Below are 22,241 nucleotides of genomic sequence, written 5' to 3' on the forward strand. Positions count from 1 at the left end.
ATCCCAGTAACTGAGCAGATTGTGAAATACTCAGACCGGCCCCTCTGGCACCAACAACCATGCCACGCTCAAAATTGCTTAAATCACCTTTCTTTCCCATTCTGACATTCAGTGTGGAGTTCAGGAGATTGTCTTGACCAGGACCACACCCCTAAATGCATTGAAGCAACTGCCATGTGATTGGTTGATTAGATAATTGCATTAATGAGAAATTGAACAGGTGTTCCTAATAATCCTTTAGGTGAGTGTATATATATATATATATATATATATATATATTTAATAGTGGTAGTAATTAAAATAATATTTTGAATAAATTCTGTTCTTTTTAACTTTAATCTATTTGACAGCACTAATATATATTAAGGTAAAAGTCCACCCTTTTTATGTATTTTGAAATTAAATAAATTTTGTTTAAGTAGGCTAGCCTATATAGGAAAATATTTTATTTATTATTAATAATTGGGTTGTTGTGCCTTTATTCGAGTGGGATGTGCCGTTACTTTTAAGTCCACAATGTTTAATTTAACATTAAAAATGGGGGCAGTAATAATGCAATTGAAATTTACGAATGAACCTTATTGTTCAATTGTATAGGAGAATTGTATTTTAATTAATTGGTTTATTGTTTTAATGAATTTTAAATAGATAAAATTAAAAATAGTAACTGCAATTGAACTTAATCAAGTTTCTAGTAGATTTGTTTTAATTATTTCGTTTGACTTGTGATGATGAAGTGCAGCAGTGAGTCCACACACACACACAGGCCCTGGTGAACATCCGGGTTTCCCGCTGGCACCGCTGCTGTGGCTCTCAGGAGCCATTTTGGACGCTGTTCAGCTTTTCGCATGTCAGTCCCTCCTGCCCCCTCCAACTGCCCCGGCAGAGGGGGAGAAACACACGAGCTCGTGCACACAAGGGGGCTTCGCTTCTACTCCAAGCGTCCGCCAAACTCGCTTTCCACCACGAGATCCTCCATGCTGGCCCGGGCAGGATGAACTGCTGGATGATTGTGGCATCAGGGACTTTATTTCCGATCAGCTCGCTTCTGAGGGATACATTGTGTTGTTGTGAATGAGAGCTCGTGTTGTTATTGTAGCGTTGAAGAAACGCGCGCAGGCCCGCGGCTCCTTCGCGTTCAAGTGTTTTATTTCATTCTTAAATGCTTTCACGGCATAAAGGACAACATTTAGCGCCAGGATCCTCGAAGGAAGGAATATGTTTGTTCCCTGGCTGACTTTTGCACTCATCTGGTGCACAGGTAAGGCGTTCGTTTACAGAGATTTGGTTCATCTTCAATTAATACGATGGTATCTGGTTGGCTTTGTTACTAAGCCTAGTCAGCTGCCTATCTAGACAGCGTTTAGTTCGCACGTGAAGCCCAATAATGCTACCTAGGTAGGCAGCGCATTAGGTTTGGAAACGCGGTCAGTGTTACCAAACCATTCTAGCGAGTGTTTGAGTTCAATGTAACATTAATTTGTTGTTCACTCACGTGGGTACTTTGATATATTTCTTTAGTTGTGGTTCGTCAGGCTGCTCGACCTGGCTGTTTTAATGTTTCTCGTGAGAGATTTTGGGTTGTTTAAAGGCTCAATGGGCACAAAGTAAAAAAACAGCTGGTGGCGTGTTGAAACAATCGCTCTCCACAAAACATTTAGCAGATGCACCTCATGCTTTCATGCAACATTTGGTTTCCCAACTTGGATTATTTTCAGGCCAGCTTTATAAGACATTTTAGATATACAATAATAAACATCTAATTTCTTGGCTGGGATTGTTGCTTTTCTACATTCAGTCCTTTATGATATAAACAAACACAATATTTGTATTATATTTAAAGCATTTTTAATTTATTTATTATTATTATTATAATAGCCATGAACTCATTCAAAACTGCAATGCACTTTAACAGAAATTAAACTAAATTAGTTAAATATAAAAAAAATGTATAACAATAACACTAAAGCAAGCATCAGGTTCAGTGCTGGTGCTGTCAAATAAAAAATATTAAAAGTTATTTTTAATAACCCGATACCACTTTTTCACTTCCGATACCGATGCCGCAGCTTTGGCTATTTGCCGATACCGATATCAATCCGATATTTTTATTTTATTCTTGAACTAATACTAATAATAATAAAATATATGGAAGCACTTTGCTCAATTAGCCACATAAAAGCATCTCACTCAAATGGAGAACAAATACTTCTCAAGTATATGTATATGAGATATATGTACATATAAAAGAGAGAGTGAGAGGAATATATAAGATATATATAAGATGAATATGTGTGTGTGTGTGTCCTTTGATATAGCCATATTCCCTTATAGTCCAGTCTGTTTGTTTGACCAGCAGACAAACGTTCTGCTTTGTCCAGTTATTGATGCTGATGTATTGATTTTGATAATTATTTTAAGGAACAGTGAGGATATCTTATCCTTAAAGCTGATTTGTAGGAGTCCCTTACAGGTCACTGTGAGGAGGAAACCCCCTCAAAACAAAAGAGTCTTTGATACACCCCTCTAGATCAGTGTGTGTGTGTCAGCTGCGGGGTGGTGACAGGGTGAAGAAAGGTAAAATCTGGGCGCTTCGGCGTGAAAGCGCACCACAGGGGATCTTAGAAATACACTACTGTGTGTGTGTGTGTGTGTGTGTGTGTGTGTGTGTGTGTGTGTGTGTGTGTGTGTGTGTGTGTGTGTGTGTGTGTGAATGAGGAAAGTGGAGTGCTGTGGGTTTTAAGTAGGGGGCTTGTGATGTAATTCACTCTTATCATGTGACACCCAGCATCAGTGACAAAGAAGCTATAGATTGAACATGTGCAGATCTATAGGCAGGAATTAGCCATTAAAAGCATGATGAACATCAACTTATACCATGAACGCTGGTGCTGAAGCTCTTGTAGGCCTTATTTCTGTTGATCCTGGGTGCTTTAGTGAGTAGGTGGGGTCACATTTGCAGGGGGGATGGGTGGCCGGCAGCTATACATCAAATTTAAAGGGGCAGGCTTTGTTTTTATTTTTATTTTTTAAAGGATGCAATGAGCATAAACCTCCTTGTCGGTGTAGCCCATCCAACATTGTCATAATCTGTATTTTCCCCCATTTAAATCTGACCCTAGGAGGTCTTTCTCCTCGCCTGTTGTGTGGATCTTATGCTATGTAAACATCTCACAATCCATGACCCAGTTCTTTGTGCAAATGTGTGCAGTGATGCACGCAGTCGGTTATATGAAGAAGTGCCTTCTGACAGCTGATCCGACATCTGGATTTGATTTGGTGGTTTTCTTAAAGACCACAGAAACTCAATTCACGGGTCTTAAATCATCAACCTCTGAAGCATGTGGTTTGTGGCTGTGTGTTTTGGTACTGAGGTTTGATGGCTAGTTGAACACACACTGGGGTTTCTGATGAAGGGTTTTTAAGAGTTCAAATGTCTCATTAGGCTTTGATTGACAGGTAAATGTTGCTTGTTATATATTGAACTACTTTACAACTATGAAAACCAATATTTGATATAATATATATAATAGTTTTTCAGTTCAGTTATTTATTAACTAATACCTGGATAGATGCAGCCACACTTCTAATGCATTATGCATTCCAAAATTATTATTATTTTTTAAGATAGCAAAAGCAAAACATTTGTCTTTTGTTGTAAATCATTTGCAATGCATCATTTGTTTGCATACACGATGGTTTTATATTTTGTTTTCTAATACACTATTTATTGTAACTACTGTGCAATGCATTACATAGGCGGACATAAGTGAATCCCAGTGAGCTTCAGAAGACATTTTAAAATATATTTTTCTTAATAAAGCGCTGCATTGATGATGTTTTTTAAATTTTTTTTAAGCTCAACCTGGAAGTTAGCATCACCCTTTTTCACTCAACAAAACCCCAATAAGATTTTTTCATTGTTTTTTCTGGATTATTGCCAAAAAAAAAGCTCTGTGACCACCAAAAGTTTATAATTCTTCCACGTTTTGTTCATGTTGAGATTCACAGATGAGCATTTATGAGTTTTGAAGCCTAAATGCAGTCGCTAGAAGTAAAAAGTTAAATGTAGGCTGTAAACGAACTACACAAGTCTCATTACTTCAAACATTGATTTTTTCTGAAAGTTTGATTTAGAAGAGTTTGCAAGCGAGTGATTTATAAAAACAAGGCTGTGAAAGTGAGGGAGTAGATGAGTTTACCTATTAGGCTGAAGACCTAACATCCCTGACAACCTATATAGTCTCATTTAGACACTTGTTAGCAACCGCCCATGAAAAGACAAGTAAAAGCTTTTTTTTTAAATCACAAGGGGGTATTACTGATGTATTTTACGTCATCGAATAAAATGTGAAAATATCTTAAAGTATGTGTTCACCACAGACCTTATTTCCGGCATTTAACCAAAGACTCATTGGCTGTGTCCGAAATCGCCCCCTATACGCTGATTTCACGCAGCCGCCATTTTGAAATCGAAAGTGAGGCTCCGGTGGGAAGCAGTGTTGTTTTTGGCAGCCCTTTTAGTTTTAGTCTTAGTCTTAGTCTTTTGGACGAAAATGCTTTTTAGTTTTAGTCACATTTTAGTCACTTATAAACTTGATAGTTTTAGTCAAGTTTTAGTCGACGAAAACGCAAAAAGGTTTTAGTCAAGTTTTAGTCAATTTTAGTAAAAAAAAAAGAAAACAAAAAGTAACAGTCTTTAAAAAATTTATTTAGGTTAAAAAGTATTGGACATGGGCTTAGGTTTGACAGGTTGTAGCAAGTGTTGCAATTCATAACATTTTTTTTTTTGTTGAAAAATAACCCCTGAAATGATGACTTCTGGTGAATATTGTGGAAACTAATTGATACATTTAGATAAATATATTTCATACCTTATAGCATATTATAATACAACTTATTAGGCCTAGCCTATATATTTATAGAATAGCAAAGTAACGTTAGGCCTAATCAATATAAGTTACTAGACTGAACCACATAGATGTGAAATATAAAGGCTATCATGATCATTTTGCCAACAATGAACCATGGATTTGTTTAGTTTATAATACGTTTTATTTTTAACTTAAACAAATACAACATATAACATTCAAAACTCACCGGCTTAGACTGCATTTGAAGAAAAATAAACACAACAGTTTTCTGTAGCCTTGTGTGCGAACTTATTCAATAGAATCATTAGATTATCTCCTGATGTGTGCTGCTTAATATCCAACGCATTCTCATCGCGACGGCATATGGTACAATTGGCCTTGTATTCATTGTCCCTCACGCATTCCAGCCACGGGTAATCATTTTCCCATTCAATTTTACATTTCTGTGCTCTTTTCTTTTTCGCCGGCTGCTCGGAGGTAACGTTAGTCATTTTTACATTTCCCGCTGTTGTCACTTGTCGTCATCGTTGCTACGATACGTGACTCACAATGCGAAACGACCAATTAAAAGGGCACTCTCTGATGATGTTCCAAGATGTTAAAAACGCTATGCTGATCATAGACAAACAGGGGGAGAAATTAGCATCTACCGCACCGTCGGGTTTTTTTTCTCATAGCCTACAAATGTCTTCGTTCATAGTCTGACATATTAGAAGCTATGTGTCTGTCATGGATTTGCACTGAATTGATTCTCAAAAATACGGAACAAAGTGCGTTCCGTATCAGTTCAATATGGAACAAGACTTTATTGTGTCAAATACGGACGATTCCGTATTATACAGAACGGTTGGCAACCCTAATTTGAACGTCAGACTTATAATCATTTTCGTTCCGTCTCGTCTCGTCAACGAAAACTCGAAAACGTCTCGTCATGTTTTAGTCACCTTAGAGACATTTTTAGCTAGTCATCGTCGCGTTATCGTCATAAAAAAAAGGTGCGTCAACGAAATCATTTCGTTATCGTCATCGTTGACGAAAACAACACTGGTGGGAAGAACCCCGGAAGTAAAGATAAACAACAATGCCTTGGATTACCAACCTGAAGCTGCTGCCGCGATTTACACTATTGGATGTTACTATTCAATATAGGATATGTATATAGTTCATTCCTGCTTCTTTTTTTACATTCTGAATTATATATATAAAAAAAAAAAATTTATTTATAAATGAATTTCACTGTATATAGTCTAAAGTATGAAATAAATGTATGTACATTTTTAGAATTGACACACCATCATTAAACACAACAATACGCCATCGCATTCACGACTCTCCTGTGATTAAAGGCGACACTTCCGGTTTTCGTCCCACCGGAGCCTCGCTTTCGATTTCAAAATAACGGCTTCGTGAAATCAGCGTATACCCTTAAATACAAAATTATTTGAGGGGGCAGCCATTTGTAGTGGTGTCCGAAACCATAGTGGACCTTATCAAGTACACTGACTCATTCAATCCCACAATGCACCGTGATAACGAGTGTACAACCGATGTACACTCAACGGCTAGAGAATACCCATAATGCACTGTGAGAGCATGCCAACTGATTTCTGGGTTCTAGACTAGAAAATTGTCCCTGGCCAATGTATTAAATTGAAAAATGATTCGATGTATTAATATCTCTATGTCTGTATTTCTCTATCAGGAGCCAGTCATGCGGAGGTGGCGACCAGAGAGTGCGTCTACTACAATGATAACTGGCGGACAGAGAAAACCAATCAGAGTGGCTTTGAGAGGTGTGAGGGGGAGAAGGACAAGAGACTGCACTGTTACGCCTCCTGGATGAACTCCACCGGGACCATCCGCCTGGTCAAAAAAGGCTGCTGGCTCGACGACTTCAACTGTTACGACAGGTACGACAGGACGAATTGTATTATTATTTTATTTTTTCACTGATATGGTCTGGTCATTCCCCACAAATGTTTTCATCTCAATCTTTTGCTTCTAGTTTTAACAACATGGTTTAAAACCCAAAGTCACTTTAAATAGCTTCATTGGCTGTATTGGATAGAAGCTATTTACTCTATTGTTCAAAAATACGATCAAAAATATTGATCAAAAATACAGTAAAAACATTAATCTTGTAAAATATAACTGTTTTAGGTTGTAATATATTTTAAAATGTAATTTATTCCTGTGATGCAAAACTGAATTTTCAGCATCATTACTCCAGTCTTCAGTGTCACATGATCCTTCATTCTAATATGCTGATTTGCTGCTCAAGAAACATTTCTTATCCATTTTGTGCTGCTGCTTCATATTTTTGTGGAAACCGTGATGCATATTTTTTTTCAAATTTCTTTGAATAGATAGTTCAAAAGAAAAACATTTATTTGCATCCTTTGCATTCAAGTTTTATGCATCCTTGCTGAACTGAAGTATCTTACTGACCCCAAACCCTTGAACGGTAGTGGATAATGAAAATAAATCATATGTATATTATATTTGTAAATAAAACCATTTTACTTTGAACTGTTAGGGAAAATAAAAAGCACTTGAATAGCTTTGACGCACAATAAAATCATGTTTTGCATAGGGCCCTAGTGTAGAGTAGACATTTTTCTTGATTACATTCTGATGTAAATTACGACAATTTTCAATTTTATATATACAAAAAACAATTCAGCCAAGAGCCATCTTTTCTTGAGTGAACGTGTGCAGATGTAGGTCACATTAGAAAGTGATCAATGAGGACTGGAAACATGATTTTTTTGGAAAAGCCGAAACAATGGTGTTTTTGCAGATGTGCTTGCTGATTTTCTTGCAGACATCAAAGACCCTGTTTACAGCTTTAATTAAGATGCGTTCGGTCGATCGGATCACAAGTAGACGAGGGAGACACATTCCCGTTTACACCTGGTGTTTTAATCCGTCTCTTCAGTCTATTTTCAACCACTTCTGTCCTGATTTCTTCGAGGGGAGGGTCTATGGGCGGGTAAATGTTGACTTTTTCAGATCTTTTGATTTAGTTGACAAAATAAGCTCACGCAATTTACATGTGAACGTGCCTGGAGACGACGGAAAAACACAGAGAGAGCATCAGCTTTAGTTTCTGCTCTGAGCCAGGACCACTCGAACACTGTGAGTGTGTGTTAGAAATCAGGAATGATGAGAGAACATTGTGCTTGGTGCGTTTTTCATCTTCAAACCAGTAGGCGGATAGTAGACGGTCTTCTGTGGCGGTTTAAACACATTCGACCACATGAGCGTTTACACTACGAAAGCAATCCGGTCAATGCGTTTTCAACTACCTCTGGAAGTGGTCGAAAGTGGACAAGCTCAAAATGTTTTAGTTCACACCTGTATTTAGTGTCGTCCACTTGTGATCCGATCAACCGCAACGCATCTTAAGACCAGATGTAAACCGTTAATAGCCAATTTTGCTTCAGTTAGATTGATTCTATAATTTAGCAATGCCTTTCTACCACATAGCAGTCTTAAATAAAATAAAAAAAATCAGTGCAATGTTACAGCAACAACTAATTTTCAATTCATCCCTTTCACTGTTTCTCTGTGTGAGCAGACAGGAGTGTGTGGCCACAGAAGAGAGTCCGCAGGTGTTTTTCTGCTGCTGTGAGGGAAACTATTGCAACGAGAGGTTCACACACCTGCCAGAAGCCATCGCCCCTGCAGGTAAAGCAGACTTCATGTGTCTCCTCCTCCAGGCTCCTCTGGCCAACAATATCTGTGGATGGGACTTTCATTGCTATTTGGACTGTAAATAGTCATAATTGTCAATGTTTTGTGTAGAAAACAGCATGTTTGTCATGTTTTTACCATGCTTAAAGGGTTAGTTCACACAAAAATGAAAATTCTGTCATTAATTACTCACCCTCGTGTCGTTCCAAACCCGTAAGACTTTTGTTCATCTTCAGAACGCAAATGAAGATCTTTTTAATAAAATGCATGAGATTTCGGTCCCTCCATTGAAGGTCTATTCATCCAAAACTCTGACACTTTGAAACATTCATAAAGAGATCATAAAATAAATCCATATGAATTCAGTCTTCTGAAGAGACACGATCGCTTTATATGATGAACAGATTTAATTTAGGCTTTTATTCACATATAAACTTTGATCAGCAAACATAAACTCAAGTGTACTTGCTTGACTCACGAGAACAAAACTCATTTGTTCCTCCTTCCGTGACCATCACAGTCTATGATGGATTAATATTAATGTAAAGTTGATATCCGACCATAGCTGAGCGATTTTATAATGGCTTCAAACTTTATTTTACACCCGAATACATTCCTTGTCTGCTATTGCTGTTCAGCTGATATTATGTTGTGTGTTTTCTTCTAGTAAAAATCCAGCCTCCAGACCCGGGCCCGTCTCTCCTGGGCGTGCTGGTTTATTCCCTTCTTCCTCTGGCCATTCTCTCTCTGGTCCTGGTGCTCGCCTGCTGGACGTACCACCAACGGAAACCACCCTACAGACACGTCGACATCGGCCAGGTCTGACAATTATGTGTGTCTTAGGGTGTTTTCAGACCTGTAGATCGTTTGCTTTGTTCTGAAACAGGGACTTAATTTGTTACAATGTTGCATTTTCTTCTTGATTTATGCGATTCACATGCGAGAACAAGTGTCCTTTTATTAGTCAGAGTTTCCTCCATGTCATCCATCAAAATGGAATGACAAGTTTGCTCCACTGTCCATTGCATATTATGGCTTTATTTGTTGCTGTCGCGGCACATACAGACTCTATACGAACGTAGCCGTCATTCCCGCTCTAACTGATAAATGATACATAATGCAGTTAGAGCGGGAATCAAGGCTTCATCGGGACAGCGTTCTTGCAATGCACAGAGAAGAGCAATTACACGACATTAAGATGAAGAGACACTTGGTGTTCAACTGCGATAGCTAGTATGTTCACTCACAGATTCAGACACTGCTGCTTTTCATATTACAAATTTCCCGTTATGAATTCTGATACCGCTTGGTTCATTGGTCCGTTGAGTCGGATTGCTTTCTCACCTCCGCAGAACCGCTCTAGGGTTTGTTTTTAATCGGGCCGACCACGTCATTCAGGCGATCTCGGATTGATTGTTTTGGTGCGGATCCGAGCATTATTGCCGTGTTCACATATGCCTAGACAAATCGAACTAAAGCAGAAACGAACGCGCCAAACGAACCAGATTTGAAAATGCCCTTGAATAAAAATGCGCTTAATATTTTTGTAGCTCCATACACTACCATTCTCTTAAGTTTTATTCAGCAATGATGCATTAATTTAATCAAAAGGGGCAGTTATAATGTTACAAAAGATTTCTATTTCAAATAAATTCTTTCTATTCACCAAAGGATCCGCAAAGAATTGTTTCACGGTTTCCACAAAAATATGAAACCACACAGCTGTTCTTAACATTGATAATAATCAGAAATGTTTCTGGAGCAGCAAATCAGCATATTAGAATGATTTCTGAAGGATCATGTGACACTGAAGACTGTAGTAATGACGCTGAAAATTCACATGTATAAATTACATTTGAAAATGTATTAAAATAGAAAATGGTTATTTTAAGTTGTAATATTTCACAATAATACTGTTATACTCTATTTTTGATCAAATAAGCATAGTGAGCAAAAGAGACTTTTCAAAATGCATGTCATACTAAATGTATTTTCTTTGATTATACAGCTGCACTTTTGTGTTTTTAAATGAGTATTAATTTTGATTGTCTTGATTAGGATGCCGGTCTTCCTCCACCGTCTCCTCTGGTTGGACTGAAGCCTCTGCAGTTGCTGGAGTTGAAGGCTAGGGGGCGCTTTGGCTGTGTGTGGAAGGCCCAGTTACTGACCGAATATGTGGCGGTGAAAATATTTCCCATCCAGGTACATATTCCACTCATGCACCTTGAAAAGAGGATTGCTTGCTTTTGGTTTTCTCAAATGAGTTCTAATGTGTGTGTGTGTATAATGCTTGATTCTAAAACGATGTGTATATTAACAGGACAAGCAGTCATGGCAGAACGAAAGAGACATTTACCTCACAGAGGGTTTTAAACATGAGAATATTCTACTCTACATCTCAGCAGAAAAACGAGGCACCAACCTTCAGATGGAGTTGTGGCTGGTCACAGAATTCCACGAAAGGGTCAGTGTGTGTTTCATTTAGCTTCAAATGCCCCCATAACACACAACCTCAATGTGCATGGGGTGAAATGGACCAAATGATGTTTTAAAGATGCACCAAATAAAAACTGTTGTATCTAAAGATATGCATAGAAGCAATCATAATGTCATAAAAATGTCTTTATTCATTGCAGGGCTCGCTAACAGATTACCTGAAGGGGAACCCGTTGAGCTGGCCTCAGTTGTGCCATATTTCAGCAACTATGTCCCGTGGCCTGGCGTACCTTCATGAAGACCTTCCTTACCGTGTAGAGGGACCTAAACCAGCAATTGCACACAGGTACACAAACCTGATCTTGCAGCATTTGATGTGTACTTTTAAAAGAGCTTTAAATGTTATGCTCTTGCTGTTACTGCAGGCATTGTATGATTTGATGTTTGTTTTGCAGAGATTTCAAGAGTAAGAATGTCCTGCTCAAGATGGATTTAAGTGCAGTGATTGCAGACTTTGGGTTGGCGGTCCGCTTTGAGCCTGGGAAACCGCCTGGAGATACACACGGTCAGGTGAGGATCTGAGTGCAAACAGATGAAGCCAAGCCTTTGACTGCATTCCACTTCATATATCCACATAAAATATCTGAATTCAATTTGAAGTAAAAAAATTTAAAAATAATAATAATTCTGCAGCATTATACACAACCAGTTTGGGGTCGATAAGGTTTTCTTTTTTCCTTACCAAGGCTGCATTTATTTGTTAAAAAACACAACAAAAACAGTAATATAGTGAAATATTATTACAATTTAAAAGAACTGTTTTGTATTTGAATATGTTTTAAAATGTAATTTATTCCTGTGATGTAAAGCTGAATTTTCAGCATCATTACTCCAGTCTTCAGTGTCACATGATCCTCCAGAAATCATTCTAATATGCTGATTTGATGCTCAAGAAAAATGTCTTATCAATATTAAAAATAGTTGTGCTGCTTCATATTTTTGTGGAAACTGTGAAGCATTTTTGCAGCATTCTTTAATGAATAGAAAGTTCAACAGAGCAGCATTAATTTGAAATAGAATTTCAATTTGAATTTTGAAATTTGAACTTTATCATTGTCTTAACTCAGTGACCCCAAACTTTTAAAAGGTTTGTGTAAAATTGTATATCAATTTTAACTGTTGGTGTTCAGGTGCATCAATTCAGAAAAAATTAAAACAAAATCTTCTCACCTAGTGTAAAACTATAAATGCAAATTCAAAGAAACACTAGTCCAGTCCATCTTATACTTGAAATGTCCCATTGTGTACTGAAAATATTGCTGCTATTATGATAAAGTTTCTCTTCGTCTTGGAATAAAAGCATCTGCTAAATAAATAAATGTAAGAAGCATGAAGTTTTCAGTCCGAGATCAAATCAATTTTACGGAAGGATTGTAAAAATGAAAAATCTTAATAAAAAGAAAAGGCAAATGTGCCAGTCCCAACACATCTTCATTACTTCAAATAAATAATGTTTAAAAAATCTGGAGCAAAATATATATATTATTTAAATAAGAGTACATCATTTTTCATTTAGCCAATTATAAGTAAAAATAAGTACAAATATTAAACATTGGATGTTTGCCAAGTTGTCCCCAAACTCCACTGGAATGACAGTGAACCTGTGTCTAACACGTGTGTTTTCTGTATCCGTCACAGGTGGGAACGCGCCGTTACATGGCTCCAGAGGTGCTGGAGGGAGCCATTAATTTCCAAAGGGACGCCTTCCTAAGGATCGACATGTACGCTCTAGGACTGGTGCTCTGGGAACTGGTGTCTCGCTGCACCGCCTCTGACGGTGAGTACACACACATATCAGGATCTCCGGCTCTGTGTGTGCAGTCAATGAGTTGCTTCTGGAATTTTATGCATGATAATTAAATTACTTACTGAGGAGACTACTAAACCATAATGAGTGTATAATATATATAATCAGCGCTCAAGCTCACACATAAAGCTTGCCGCAAAGCACCAGCAAAAGTAATGATTATGAATATGTCAGGAGAAAAATTGCAGGGAGATATTTAAATTTTTTATTAATAAACTAGTGTTTTTTGAGTCAGTGTCGGCTGCCATCTCCGCTGTATAGTGAAATGCACCTTTCATACGGGTTACATAATCAGAGAGTATTTCTATATTAGTTGAATTGGTTAGTTTAAAAGTAGACATTTTCAAGCTTTCTATGGATATATTTCTCATGTCTGTGAAGCGAGTATCCTGAGTTTTGGTTCATTTTTGGGACGCGCTCCAGTTCACGGAGACCGAGGCGACAGAAGGCGCATCCTGTTTGCTTTCTTTATTTTACAAAGGCAAAGTTTTCTCGTTATTGTGAGTTTACACAAATAAAAGTAGACCCTCTACAGTTTCGAATGATGTATTACTCTTGTATGACCAAAAATGACACAGTATTTTAAAGGGGTCACCGGATGCCCATTTTCCACAAGTTGGTATGATTCTTTAGGGTCTTCATGTAAAGTTTGTAACATACTGTGGTTAAAATTCCTCAATGGTTGTGTAAAACAAAACCCTTTTTACCTCCTCAAAAACAGCTCTGTTCACAGCGACCCGTTTCAGTGCATGTCTCTTTAAATGATAATGAGCAACTGCTCATCCCCCCCCTCTTTTCCGTGGGGCGTGTCGACAAAAGACACTTAAAGAGATGCCTTGGCGGACAGTATACAAATGGCTGAGGGTGGAAATATGCTAATATGGAAATTATGCTAATACGGTACATTTCGTCAGCGATCGTGGGCGGAGCATGAGCAATATGACATCATATTGCTCAGAAAATCCAAACGGCCTGATTATTGAGAGTGTTTAGACTTTGAGGATAAAAAAAAGGTGTGAATGGATTTTTCTCATTGAATGGTGGTTGTGTGTCCACACTCCGCAAAGAGACATTTATATCCAAACACCATATAAAAGTGAATTTTGCATCTGATGACCCCTTTAAGTTTACTTTAGCTTACTTTAAGAATACTTTAGCTTCCACACTCTACACAAATGCTTGGATATGCACCTAATAATAGCGCACATTTATCTAGGTTAACATTAGAGCGAGATTTTTTTTTTAAACCGGCTAGTAACATTTTTGGTCTTCTCAGCCTCTTCTAGTCGACTAGCGTTTAGTCCACTATTAGGGGTAGTCCTGATATTGTGTGTGCTGCAGCTAATGCTGTTGCTGTCTCACTCAGGTCCTGTAGGTGAGTACCAGCTGCCCTTTGAGGAGGAGGTGGGCCAGCACCCTTCACTAGAGGACCTTCAAGACGCGGTGGTCCACAAGAAGATACGGCCCACCTTTAAAGACTGCTGGATTAAACATCCGGTGAGAACATACATTTGAATAGGAATTAGGGCTGCACCGTTAATCCAACTAAAACCAAAATCACGATATGTGCTGTACTGTCACTGTGTTCCTTTACACGTTTCAGCGTCTGAGAGCGACTCGGTTCACACTAAATGCTGATCCACACAAACTTCATCTCTGCATCTGCTCTGAGTTTGGGCTCTTGCAACGTACATTTGGGACGCAACATGCTCCAATCATCTTAGTAATAAAATATTAATAAAAAATCATCATCATAAAAACTTTATTATTATTATTATTTTGTAGCCATATTGATAAATGACCATTAGAGTTTGACCAAATTGTGCAGCCCAACAAACAAGCATTTCTTATTTTAGTTTTCTTTTAGTAATTTAACATTTTTATTTATTTAGTAGTAGTAGTAATAATATTAATAATAATCATAATTATTATTTTGTAGCCATATTGATATATATTTACAACATTTTGGACAAATTGTGCAGCCGAACAAACAAGCATTTCTTGTTTCGTTTTCATTAAGTAATTTTTACATTATTTAGTAGTAATACTATTATTAATAATTATTATTTTGTAGCCATATTGAAATATTTACAAAATTTGACACATTGTTCAGCTTAAACAAGAATTTCTAGGGGATTTTGAATTTAGCAATTGTTTACATTTTTATTTAGTATTAATAATTATTATTATTATTTTATAGCCATATTGATATTCACAACACAGCAAACCTTAAAAAATAATAAAAAAAAATAAAAAAATAATTGCAATTATCAGAAATCCCCCCGTCCCCCCTTTTAGGCTTAATCAAATCAAAATCAAATATTCTAAATAATCTTTTTTTTTTTTGACATCTTTCTCCCCACCAGGGTCTTGGCCAGTTATGCGAGACCATCGAGGAGTGCTGGGACCACGACGCCGAGGCTCGACTCTCTGCGGGCTGCGTGGAGGAGCGCATCTCCACCGCCTCCAAGGCACCCAACACCATCAACACGTCTACCTCAGAGTGCCTGGTCTCCATGGTCACATCTGACAGCGACACGGACCTTCCTCCCAAAGAGTCCAGCACCTGAACCTGAACGCTGCAGGGGAATCAACCTCTCCAGTAATGTGAACTTTGCTGCTAATTTGATCTCTCGATCGTCATGTATTTAATTTTTTCGCATCGTTGGATCGGTTTCACCAGCACATTCATCTACTGTATTCTTCCTCTCGGAAGGCAGACACAAAAGAAAACCTCAAACGTGAGAAGACTGAACTCTCAGAGGGCATTCAGGGGATTGTTTCAGACTGCTGGGATATGAGCACACGTTACCTCATCAGTTTTAATGCCATTTTTATGTTGTTGTTTTTTTGCCTTCACTCCATGAATACCTCCATCCGAACGCTCTACCCCGATTTTATCGAGACTACGCGACGATCTGATGACTGTTACACTAAAGCAACCTTCCCAAGAGCACACAAGGTCCTCTTTGTTCTCAGTGAATTTTAGCATAGTTTTATTGCTGTTTACCTGTACCCTTTCTTCCCTGAAATGTCTCGTGGGATGTTGTTTTTTCTTCTTTGCGTTTGTGACGGCAGTGGCCCGGACACTGGAAGCTGAAGGCAGCAGGACTGTTATGATTTGAGTTGCCTTTCGGAGCGTCGGGATTGATTTTAATGTAGCATCCGCTTGTCGTTGACGCATTAAATTGAAGTATCAGAAGTGCCATCAGTAGAGCATCCCGAGCGGCGTGTTTTAGCGTTCGTTGTTTCTGCGTGACAAGAGCTGCAGTGGAAATATGTTTTTGCGCTGCGGCCGCACAAAGACCAGCGCTGCGTTACAGGTTTGATTTTCAATCACAGCTAAATGTATCGGTGCATCAGGAAAGTGTGTGATGTTTCTCCACTACACTACTCAGGTAAACTCTGTGCACGTGATTGTGTGACCGCTCACTCTTACAGCAATAGTTCTCAGCAGTATGGTGAATCTCACTAAGAAAAACCTGGGTCATAAATCATCTTCGAATCAAAATGGAAAAAATATTCAATTATACAGTTAGGAAAATTTGCACTCAAAGAAAGTAAAGTTTATTTTTAGGGCCAAGATTGCCATTATTTTCATAACCATTGTGCACATTTTCTCCAAATTATCATTGGCGTAATGCTAAACAATTAAAATTAAAAGAATTATTAAAAAGAAATGAGTGTAAGGAATTTGGTACAGCATAAGCTACCTTAAAATATATTTAATTTGTAGAGCAAAATATATTTACAGATGTGCTTTAGAAATTAAAAAAAAATTCTTGCAAAAGTAGTAAATCTGGGCTTCTGCAGCATACATTTCATAACCGTAATTAAGCAACAGTTTTGTCCCCTAAGTTATCATTACCGTAATGCAAAAAAAATACTATTTTTGTTCTATTGATGTGAAGCACAACAAAAATTACCTTAAATACATTTACAATCATATTTTACTATTAAATGTTTTTTTCTCGAATCGTAGTAATGTTTTATTTTTATTTTTTTATTACTGTAATGAGAAAAAAATGTGCTGAACTATTATGAAAATGTCAAAATATAAAAAACATAATGGTCCTAAAATAGTTTTCATTCTCTTTATGGAAACATTACATTTTGCATAAAATAAAGTTTTTTTTGTTTTTGGTTTTTTTGGGGCCATTTCAGCATTTATTTTTATAACAATTAAGCATCAGTATCATAATGCAAAACAATTAAAGCACAGATATAATTTGTTTTGCACTGCTGTAATGAGAATAAAATGTGCTAAAATATCTTTAAAATAATGTCACAATATAAAAAAATCATTATGGTCCTAAAGTAGACTTTATTCACTTAATGCAACGTTTTAGTTTCTTATTTTTTCTGTTGGTTTTTGAGGTGAAACATGACCTGGAGATTTCTTGATTCACGATCATCTCGGCAGTGGTGATTTCTCAGAGCTGGCCTGTTTCACGCAATAACTTCAGCAGTGAAGAAGACTGAATGTCCATAGTGCTGGAATCTGCTCTGTCAAACTGTTCAATCATCTCACGGACTCCCGGTGTTGTTCAGAAACGGGCAGCTTTTATCAAACTCATTCAGCGTGACACTAAAACCTTCACTGAATATCCACCTTCATACGCTCAGTGATTAGATATACCTCAGATATTGTGAGTTTTTTATATACAGTATAAATATATATATATATAAAAAAGTATTTTATTCTGTTTTGTGGTAGCAATATAATTTAATATACAGCTGCTTTTCTGTGATTTAAAGGAGATCTTTTTGTTTTTAATCGGTTATTTTTAACAGAAGGTGCTCTGAATTTGATCGCCAGGTGCTCGGTGCATTTCACAAAGTTTTTTATTTTTTTTATTTTTTTTGTTGCTTCGAGTCAAGCATCCGCAGGTGAAATGGCTTCTGTGGTTCAGAATAACTGTTCTCTGAGGACATGCAAACCTTTCACAGTTGTGTTTTTCGTTTGTTTGTGTGGTACATGTATCTTCTTCCTTTGTCTCCACCTTAACAATTGTATTAAGTTGGATTTGTCTATTATCAAATCAGGGATTTGAAACATAATTAAAGTATTGCAGTGCAAGTTGTGCAAATTTTAGTTTAAGCCAAACTTTGTATCCTATATCAGGTGTTGATGTGTGATGTATATAACGATATTAGATCCGCTAACTGATGTAGTTGAAGCATCTTTTACTCTTGTTATATTTCTCTACGTTTCACACAAACTGAAGAAGTGTTCATCCATTAGGACTACCTGAGTACAGATTTCCCATGATCCTTTGCTGGCCTGATGTGGGCTGGTTCTCATTAAGGAGATGATGGGGGTCTGTTGATGTGTTTTTTAATTATTTTTACTGCTGCTAATGTAGTAAATGTGTTGTGTTGCCCCTGTTTGGGTCATTTCAGATTCTGCTGCCATGTTCAGTATTTTGTTGAATTAAACATTACCCATGTTTCTCACTTAAACGTCCTGTTTGTCGTTTGCTGTTGGATGTAGAGACTTGTATTTATTTTTATTTCTCTGTCTCTTTGATTATTTATTCTCTCTTGTCTTTTTATTAGCCCTTAAAACTGACCTTTTTTTTTCTTTGAAAATTTTCAAAAAGAAAGGTAATTGCGACTTTATAACTCGCAGTTCTGACTTTATTTCTGTCAGAATTGCGAGATGTAAACTCGCAATTGAATGTGATATTACATAAGATGTGACTTGATTCATCTGACCACATTCGTTTATGTGAATGAGTAGGCTAATATTTTTTTAGACAAACACATTCTAACCTGTAGTTTTTGTGTAATTATCAATTATACAAATACAGGTTTTTTTTTAGATTGCATTCACTCACACACTTGACGCTCTGTTATGACTATATGCAGCAGCAGAGGGCAGTATGTGTTCTCATGATCTCTCAGCGCATGCACTCATGTTGGACAGATGTTGAATGCAAGGTTAGGAAACAGGACATATGGACAGGACAGTACCAAATATTACATTTTCGCAGAAATCTCGCCAGACTCCTCTGTCCCTGTAAGGATCTACGATAATACACCATGAATGACAAATGACTGAAATCCTCAGAGTCACAAGACAACCTGCTTAAAATAGACGTTAACGGTTCTATTGACAACAAGACGATTCATTTGACCGTGAGTATTTTGGTTTATCAGTCAAAAATAAAAAATAAAATTTTTCCTAGAAACCTTTTAATGCAAGTTTGCTTAAAAAGGTCTTAATTCACTCTTCAACAGAAAGTCTCAAATTCATGAAGTCATGGCATTAAATACTGCACGCAATGCAAAACATGAGTAGACTTTTATCTTCCTCAGTTTTTATGTCATGTTTTCCAATACAAATGACCATGAATATCCTCAAATCAAGATACTTGAGATACAAAATAAACATAAGTTTTGTTCAAAGCGGTAACTGCATTGCGTAGCAACGCTGCCGGAACTCCTCCCTTCTCCACTTTTTTAAAAATCTTATGCGATAACGCCAGCTTGGAACAGCTGACCAATTGTCGCGAAGTATGCAAATACTGACAGGCTCGCGCGACAATTGCGTCAGAATCTCTTTCTTCACGCTGTCAACGTGGAAGCTGCACCAGGAGGACTAGCAACCTTTTACATTGAAGCCAGCCGCTGTCATCCATCATCATCATCATTGCGCTCACCTGTCCTCTTCGCGGACGCAAGCTTTTTTTGCCGGATTATGCAGCATCCAAACCGGACCGCCCTGACCAAGAGGGCCCTTTAGACCTCCAGGAGGAGCTCGTCAGGGTCCTCGGCAAGGTCTGTCAAGGAGCTGGACTTGACGTCGAAATGCTCTGGACGAGCCTACTAACAGTAAGCTCGCTGGACTCGTGGTATTGCCAGTCAGGCCGCCGCCAGGCTGCTTCAAGGAGGAGGACTCCATTCTTTCCGGACGTCCACGAGCATGTTGTGAGATCGTGGTCTGCACCCCAATCGGCGCACACCCGCTCTGCCACGCAGGCTATGTTTGCTCACGTGGATGGAGCGGAAGCCCACGGCTATGTGCGCATGCCCCACGGAGAACGTTGCCGCGCACCTGTGCCCGTCCTCATCTCCTCTGAGCACGGCCCTATGCTAATCAGTCACGTGGAAACGCTGCTTCACCATCTGGATACACTGGGACTGCATGTGAATGTGCAGAAGAGCGTGTTTATCCCGAGTCAGACTGTAACATATCTGGGCGTGTGTTGCGACTCGGTGGCGATGCGAGCCCACCTCTCGAGAGAGCGCATACAGACAATTTCATCGACTCTGCGCCATTTCAGACTGGGCAGGCCTGTTTCACTGAGGGAATTTCAGAGGCTTCTGGGGCTGATGGCTGTGGCTTCTCAAGTGTGCAATCTGGGTCTGCTGCATATGCGGCCGCTGCAGTTTTGGCTGAAAACACGAGTCCCGCCAAGTGCGTGGTCTTCAGGTCACACGCGCATTCCAGTTACTCACAGTTGAGTCAGCGCTCTGAGACCGTGGCGCTACCCGGATATGTTCAGCCCAGGAGTGCCTTTGGGAATAGTGACACAACGCACCGTGGTCTCGACGGATGCGTCGACCTCAGGCTGGGGAGCAGTGTGCTTGGGCGTGCCTGCCTCAGGTCTGTGGTCGGAGTCACAGGCACATTAACCGTTTGGAATTAAAGGCGAAGTCCTTAACCCTGGAAGCTTTTCGGTCGAGGTTGGAGCAGCAGCATGTACTGATCTGAACCGACAACATGTCTGTCATTTTGTACATAAATCGCCAGGGCGGCGTGAGCTCTAGAGCTCATTTCAAACAGGCAGCGAGTCTCCTGTTGTGGGTGGATCGACACTTTCTCTCCATCGGAGCGGTGCACATCCCCGGTCTCCTAAACCGCGGAGCGGACATACTTTCAAGGAACGGGATTCCTCAAAGAGATTGGAGGCTTCACCCCGGATCGGTGCAAATGATTTGGGATCGATTCAGGAGGGCGGACGTGGATCTGTTTGCCACGAGCGAGAGCATGCACTGTCAGACGTTCTTTTCGCTATCTCACTCCCCGCTGACGGGAGATGCTCTGACATCGCTTTGGCCGAAAGCCAGGCTTTACGCGTTCCCTCCGGTGAAGATTTTGCCTATGGGGGAGAGAGTGTCAGTGATCCTCCTGGCCCCGAACTGGCCGAACCAGCCCTGGTTTGCGGACCTGAGAGAGATAATGTTGGCTCCCCCATGGCAAATCCCGCTCAGGAAGGACCTGCTGTCTCAGGCGAACGGCACGATATGGCACCCCAGCCCCAAGCTGTGGAACCTTCATGTGTGGCTGCTTCAGGCACCTTGAACGAGCAAGACACTGCCTTCCCGAGTGCTTGGCAGACTCGCGGAGGCGCGCGCCTTCTACTAGGCGCCTTTACGCTCTAAAGTGGGGAGTTTTTGCAAAATGGTGCCATGTCCGTGTCGGATGTTTTGCGCTTTTTACAGCACAGACTGGATAGCAGGAGTTTGCCATCCACGCTGAAGGTGTATGTGGCCGCTATTGCTTCGTTTTTTCCCCCGGTTAACGGGCAATTGATCGGTAAGCACACTCTGCTTTTTTTTTTTTTTTTTTTTCTCCATTAAGGCACCTGATGGAGTTTTAGGACACCATTAGGTCACTTGATGGAGTTTTTCGGTTCCTTGCCACTGTTGCCTTTGGCTTGCTCAGTTGGGGATATTTTGGGGATATTTAATTTAATTTTATCAATCAATAAATTCCTCTTGAAACAAACTTTGTTGTATTATTTTAATTTAATACTGTGAAGCTGCTTTGATGCAATCTGTATTGTGAAAAGCGCTATACAAAAAAACTTGACTTGACTTGACTTGACTCTGGTGACCAGATGTCTCAGGGGAGTGTGGAGATTGTGTCCTTCACGGCCGCCATCGGTGCCGCCGTGGGATCTAGCTCTAGTTTTGAGGGCTCTCTCTCTCTACCGCCGTTCGAGACCCTAGCTTCGATTGCTGTTAAGGAGCTCTCCCTCAAAACGTCTTTGCTCCTTGTTCTCGCCTCTGCGAAGCGCATTGGAGACTTACACGCGTTCTCGGTGGATGATGATTGTATCTGTTTCGGACCCGGGCGACTGCATCGTTACTCTCCGGCCGAGACGGGGCTATATGCCTAAGTCACTCTCTAAACCGTTCAAAGCACAGGTTGTTTCCCTGCCTGCTTTATCTGCTGAACCGTCATCTTCGCGTGACGCTGATCAGGGCTTTGCGGAGGTATGTGAATCGCTCGGCCACCTTCCGTCAGTCGGACCAGCTTTTTGTGTGCTTTGGTGGATGTATTCTTACTCATGTATTTTGAACTTTCTAGTTGTATGAAGTGGTTACCTCTATGCTGTTGACTCTGTGTATATGGC

General features: G+C 39.3%; 1 protein-coding gene across 1 annotated transcript; it reads left to right on the forward strand.

Moving 5' to 3' along the window:
- The first annotated feature begins 810 nt into the window (after positions 1 to 810).
- On the forward strand, positions 811 to 18,336 carry acvr2bb (activin A receptor type 2Bb). The gene is made up of 11 exons (XM_082173067.1): positions 811 to 1,261; positions 6,577 to 6,784; positions 8,455 to 8,564; positions 9,238 to 9,389; positions 10,629 to 10,772; positions 10,891 to 11,034; positions 11,207 to 11,352; positions 11,462 to 11,576; positions 12,705 to 12,843; positions 14,240 to 14,370; positions 15,240 to 18,336. Exons 1-11 carry the CDS (start codon positions 1,219 to 1,221, stop codon positions 15,441 to 15,443), a joined length of 1,536 nt encoding a protein of 511 aa, XP_082029193.1. The 5' UTR covers positions 811 to 1,218; the 3' UTR covers positions 15,444 to 18,336.
- Positions 18,337 to 22,241: the final 3,905 nt, after the last annotated feature.

The sequence above is a fragment of the Leuciscus leuciscus genome, assembly GCF_965113295.1.
Source record: "Leuciscus leuciscus genome assembly, chromosome: 6".
Lineage (NCBI taxonomy): Eukaryota > Metazoa > Chordata > Actinopteri > Cypriniformes > Leuciscidae > Leuciscus > Leuciscus leuciscus.

Bases quoted from the DNA above. Each gene is read 5' to 3' on its own strand.
- acvr2bb (XM_082173067.1), top strand. From the start codon at position 1,219: ATGTTTGTTCCCTGGCTGACTTTTGCACTCATCTGGTGCACAG. The intron at 8,565-9,237 runs GTAAAGCAGACT...GTTTTCTTCTAG, and splicing joins AGAAGCCATCGCCCCTGCAG to TAAAAATCCAGCCTCCAGAC. The intron at 11,353-11,461 runs GTACACAAACCT...TTTGTTTTGCAG, and splicing joins AAACCAGCAATTGCACACAG to AGATTTCAAGAGTAAGAATG.